This window comes from Zootoca vivipara, chromosome 2, assembly GCF_965207765.1.
Source record: "Zootoca vivipara chromosome 2, rZooViv2.hap1.1, whole genome shotgun sequence".
In the NCBI taxonomy this organism is placed as follows: Eukaryota; Metazoa; Chordata; class Lepidosauria; order Squamata; family Lacertidae; genus Zootoca; species Zootoca vivipara.
Window position 1 is genome coordinate 10,597,543 of NC_142584.1, and position 6,000 is coordinate 10,603,542.

The window sequence follows — 6,000 nt, forward strand, 5'->3', positions numbered from 1 at the left end:
AAAAACAAACAAACAAACCAAAAAACAAACAAGCCTGGATTGAAAAACCAACCCAGTTTGTACTGCAAGCCTTCTCGACGCATGCTTTCCTCCTGGAGTAGTCCTATTGACAACAATGGAATTACTCTTGAGGGAGCAATGTGAGAATCCGAGTCCTTTTTTTCTTCCTATGGAAAAAGCCAGATTGGATTGCGGATCAGTCTGCGTAAATCTGAACCTTTCTTTAAAAATTAAGGGGTGGCGGTGATATCAACTCCCCACTTCTCCTAGTATCAAAAAAAATAAGGTCAGCTAGCCATATGAGTTTTCCGAGGCAGAAAAAAGGGGAGGGGGGAAGAAAGAGAGAGATTTATTTTTAAGAAATGTATTCTGCATTCAGTACATATCATTCGGACACCACATTATATACATATACAAGACATTTTTTTCTTTAAAAAAAATGGATCGCTTTAACATGGAGAAAGAACACTGCTCTTTAGTGACTGATAATGGGTTGAGGGGGGACAACAGAGCAACGTCGCGCACTTTCCATACTGTCGATGGAGAATAAACATTCCAGGCTTTTTGGCGGAAACAAACAAACAAACAAACAAACAACAACTCAACCTAAGTGAGAACATATTCCAGAAAAGGTAATAACAATAATAATAATAATTAGAGACCCGATCCTCCAGCATTAAGACTTGGAAATCCCATTTATACCCAAACTTGATTCCCTGCCCCAGCTATGAAAATCAAGCCGATGAGGAAGTGGCTATAATCGGCTGGATCGTGCCCTAGGAATTACACAGCCACAGTGTCACTTTAAATTCAGAAGTGACTTCAAATTGTTGGCGTGCAATACGGTATAATATCAGGAACACAGCAACAACAAAACATTCAGGGTAGCAGCCTTATTATTATTTTTCATTCATTTTTTTAAGGTCCACGTTTAAAAACAAACAAAAGAAATCTAGGGTTTATTCGCTGGATCCGCTGTCAATACCTTCTTCACAGATATATATATATCTATTTCTATATATATATATTTTATCTATTTAATTTTAATTATTATTATTTTTACATCATCAGAGACAGAAACAGCCAAAGAAATGGAAAATCTTTGTTCAGCTGCAAAGGGAGAGGCTTGGACTATAATACAGAGCTACAAAATAACATTCAGGATTCCAACGTAGCAAATCTACATATTTGTATGTGTGTGTTCTCCCCTCCCTGTTTCTCCACCCCCCTCCTTGCTAAATGTGCACATTGAAAACAATACAGTATCAAAATGAATGTTTAAAAGGGGCGACCGGATTCACAGTTCGAGACGGCAATGCATGGACAAAATATACCGAAGATGGCGGTTTAATGCCCGCCCCCTCCGCCTAGGTGTTTTTAAATAATCAGATTATTCAAAGAGTTCGAATGCGTGTTCTTATTTATACAAATTTACCAGATAAATATTTGCATTTGTTTGTTTCTCTCCCCCTTTCTTTTTTAATTTTATCTTTTTTTTCCCTCCGGAGAGATTTCTTTGTCAGGTAGCGTGAAGGTGAGGTGTCTTAGATTTGCTAACGACTTTTTTCTCTTTCACCCTGCGGTTCTGAAACCAGATAGTGACCTGGCGCTCGGAAAGGTTAGTGGTCGCCGAAATCCTTCTTCGCTTCTCTTTGGTAATGAACTTGCTGGCGGCGTATTCCTTTTCTAATTCTTTCAGCTGGATTTTCGTGTAGGGGACTCTTTTCTTTCGACCCCTACGGTAGCTGCTCACTTCGGGCTGGAGAGGTACCACATCTGTAAAGATGAGGAGAACAGGAAAGGGGAAAAAAGCAGGAGAGAGAGAACGTGGAAGGAGAGAGAGAGAGAGAAAGTAAGAGAGAGAGAGAGAGAGAGGGTGTATGTTACATTAAACAGCATCTGCTAAACTAACTGGACAATGCCTGTGCCAGACATTATGGAGAGAATAGAGAGAGAAATAAGAAAAATGAGTTGTGGGGAAAAGGATATAAATTAGAGGAAGAGGGGGAAATGTGAAGAGGAAAGAGTGAGGGAAAGAAAAAGCGGGAGGCATAGCTGCCAAGTTATCCCTTTTTAAAAGGGATTTTCCCATATGCTGAATAGGCTTCCTCGCGAGAAAAGGGAAAACTTGGCAGCTATGGCGGGAGGTGCTGGGACAGGGATGGGCCGGCCAGCTGGCTGACAAAGTATTAATATATTAGCATTGGGGGGGGGATTGCTACTATTCCAGGCGATATTTGTCCAGGACAGATATAAAGAAGGAGCACCAAGTCACGGATCAGGCATTTCGCAAGCACAGCACCCTTAACGTTAGCTCCAAAATTAGTAAAAATTGGAGACAGAATCTAACCTTCAGCTCCTCACTCCCCTTCTAAGCATCCGGTCAATTTTAATCTGTCGTTTTAAAAGACAGATCCTCTGATAGCCTAGACAACCTCATTAATTATGCTAGCTTGTAGGATCCGGGTAGGGGACATGGTGAGGGGAAGCAGCCGTGTGTGTGTGAGAGTGTGCGCGTCTGTGTTGTTCTAGAGACGCTCCACACTGATTGATCTATGCAACACAAGGACCATCTGCAAGCTTGAAGGACCTTGAACTAGCCTTTCCACATCCTTTGTCGCTTATGGTAGAGGCTTTAAATAAAATAAAAGGGCCCAGCGGGTTTTTTTTTTGACGGTACTCACGCTGTTGAGAAATGTTACCCACCTACTCCTGGTCCAGAACAGGCTGGGGAATCAATGAATTCTCATCACCCTTAATGTATTCGGTCTTCTCCTTAATAGCTCCTTATGCTGTCTATGCCAATTCTTCATGATTAACTTGCACATCAAGTCCCTCCCTTCCCATGGCTTCATGATCTAAAGATGCAGGCTTAAGACTCAATACTAAATAAAAGTGGTTTGCGGAATAATAATACCTAATATAAACACTGAAAAAAGGGGGATCTCTGTCGAAGCAAAGCGAAAATCTCTCCAGTTACCCCAACCGGTCTGTTCCATAACAGATATAAAATAAAGAAACAGCCTGGACTGCTTTTGAAGACACACTTCTCCCTGAGACTGCACTTCCTTTGTTTCTAAGAAGTGTCTATATAAGCAACATTTACTGGGAATCCTATTAAGGCCCAAGGATAGGAAAGCAAGACAAAATTGTGGTTCACACTACTGCGAGCGCGCTGTCTCTCACACACCTCTCAATGTTTGGGAATTGGTGTATGGGGGCTTAATAATATTATCAGGGCTATACAAAAATGGGATCAGAATAAATAAGGAAATGGGGCGGGTTGGGGGGGGGGAGAGAAGAGAAGCTCATTTGCAATGTCTTCCACCTTCCTCCCGAGCAATAGTAACTCACGGAGCAGGTCCTTCCAACCTCAACTACATTTTAGCCAGGCGGCTGAAAGCAATCGAGATGGGGAAAGTCATCTCATGATAGGAATCCCATGGACCTCTCTCTCCCACTCGCCGAACCCTCCCTCCAGCTTCCGCAAAGAAGTCTCAATGCCTTCTTAAAAAAGAAAAGAAAAGGCGCGGGTGGGGACTTTCCCCCTGCCATCAACCCTTCCAAGCTCTGACACCAATATGTGGCTGCAACACAGTTAAGATCTAGATGATAGGCCTTCTCTCCCACACTCGCTACATTCTGATTCCTCTTCCCATGGAAAGGGAAAACCCATCATGCAACGCTCTGCGCAGGCATTGTTGGCAAGCCCTGTCTTATCCGATGGGGCATCCCCTCTCCAGTATTCCTAAGATAAATGTGTGTGTGTTCTCCTCCTAACCCCACCCCCTTATTTATTTATTCCCCCGGTTACTTTATCTTAATCTCTTCGCTCCAATCCATCCATTCGAATCATTAAGAGGGGCCTGCTTATTGATTACAAGGTGGGGACCCCAAGAGCAAAGGAGACGTCCGTTGGTCTTTCATCTTTCTCCCTCTCCCTCTCCTTCTCGCTCCCTCCCTCCCTATTCTAAGTGGTAAGGCAATAAGATAAGCCCGGAGCACTCCCAGCGTTCAGGGTTACTCTCAGGCTGTCACTCATTCCAGATTTCTAACCAGAGGCAAAAGCATCGCCTTATTTCTCGTTCTCTCCCCACTCGTCTTACAAGGTTCATTTGTAAGATTCATGTCACTTGACAGCTACTTCTGTAATTGCAATATGATTTACTGTACCTTTCCGAAAAGCCCAGCCTTTATTAGTAAAGAGAAAGAGAGGGAGAGAGAGGGCGAGAGATGCTACCTCTTCCTATGTTCTGAAATTTAATTTAAAATATTCAAAGCGCGGGCGGAATCAAAGAAAAAGATAGAGATCCAGGTAAGGGAGCCAACGCAGTGAGGGAAGGAGGGGCACGCACGCACATACACAGACAGACACAGGAGTGCAGCTGCCAAATTGGCTGCGAAAGCACCCTGGAGCTCCAAGGTACAGTATGTATCTGGATATGAGAGCCGGCTGCTTTGTTTCACCTTCTTCCCCATACGTGCCCATGCAAGCGTCCCAAAGCCTATTTTACCTGGGCGGTTAAAGATACAGTATAGCATATGCACGCGATCATGCCGGAGCAAAAAAGCGCAGAAGTCGATCTCAAGAGCGCCCTACCTGGGAAAGGTGATTTCCAGAGATGGGTAGACTGTGATTGCTCCTTCGAGCAATAGACCTGCCCGTCCCAACCATTAGAAAGAGCCCAGTGTTGGTATCCTTCCATGGGAAGCAGCGCGTCGTGTCTTGGTTCTGGGTGGCCACTGATACCTGGAACCACTGATACGTCCAAATAACCAGGAACCGCCTGGTAGGAGCTGGCAAAGCTCGGGTAAAAAGCAAACTCTTTGGCCCTTGAGGATAGTTCTTCGCTGGGGAGGGAGCCGCTGGGCTCGGGGTATTTTTCAGCTGGGTGGTACGAACAAGGCTTCTGTTGTAAGTTCACGTTGTGGGAATGGGACAATCGGCATCCGTAGTAGCTGCCTCCAAAAGGATAGCCGTAGCCCAAGGTGGCGTTGGAAGAGGCTGGTGGCGCGGGGCACTGCCTGGCGGCATCTGGAGCAGGTATATCCGTGTAGACAGAACCCTGGTGAGTCCCAATGGTGCTGGAATGACGACCCAATACCGGGTGACTGATTAAATCCCTGCAGTGGGTCGCTGGGCAGTTCCCACTTAGCCCTTCCATTGCTGGGATTTTATTCTGGTTATTTTCATTCGGGTTCTCCTCATACACGTACATGAAGGTATCCGCCCAGCGTGGATGCAAGATCAGTGAAGTCGTCATATCATGGTCTGCCCGAGCTTTTTAAAACTCGACTTCCCAAAGAGAGACACCTAATTTCCCCAACATATTGTTTACGCAGGAGCATGCGCAGAGGCAGCGGGATGGGTTCGGTTCATTAAGAAATCCGCCGGGCCACGTGACCTGTAAATAGCTCTCGCTGCAGTTAGCTCGGCCATGTGATCCTCCGGCAGCCCTATCACCTTGTTCCTCTTGGCTTGGGGAAGAGAGCTGCGAGCTCCCATTGGTTATCTCTCCGCGACAGAAACAGAAATCCTTAAAGGCAAAGGGAGACACCCATTGATTGTAAAGAGCGTGGGGAAATAAATAAGGGGAATGTGGGTGTTTAAAATTTGGCCGACACAAAGAGATTGCGATATGCCATGCTAGAATCTTTGTGCCTTCAGATCTCCTCAGGATTAAATATAAAACTAATGATAGGCATTATATACTTCAGAAAACCAACTATATATATATTTAAAATGCCCTCTCGCTATATAGCATTGACCAGGAGCCTGGTGTCTTATATATCAGTGAACCGCAGAGGGGAAGGATAGCCGGGAGGCTGAAAGGTGAGGAAAACCTAGAAATTGTAATACCAAGGGATATGTTATAAAGCAAGGTGGCAGATAGCAGCCAGTTTATCTGATAAAGAAAAAAAATAGTGACTATCTGAAGAGGCTCACCAAAAATGAGAGAAGCTCAGATTTTAGAAGACCAAATGACGGACTAGAGCAAG

At 44.7% G+C, this 6,000-nt stretch overlaps 1 protein-coding gene across 1 annotated transcript; it reads right to left on the reverse strand.

Moving 5' to 3' along the window:
- Nucleotides 1-334: 334 nt before the first annotated feature.
- On the reverse strand, nucleotides 335-5,381 carry HOXC13 (homeobox C13). Its single transcript, XM_035100281.3, has 2 exons — nucleotides 4,601-5,381; nucleotides 335-1,776 (listed from the first exon to the last, which is right to left on the reverse strand). Exons 1-2 carry the CDS (start codon nucleotides 5,262-5,264, stop codon nucleotides 1,520-1,522), a joined length of 921 nt encoding a protein of 306 aa, XP_034956172.1. The 5' UTR covers nucleotides 5,265-5,381; the 3' UTR covers nucleotides 335-1,519.
- Between the last annotated feature and the right edge of the window lie 619 nt (nucleotides 5,382-6,000).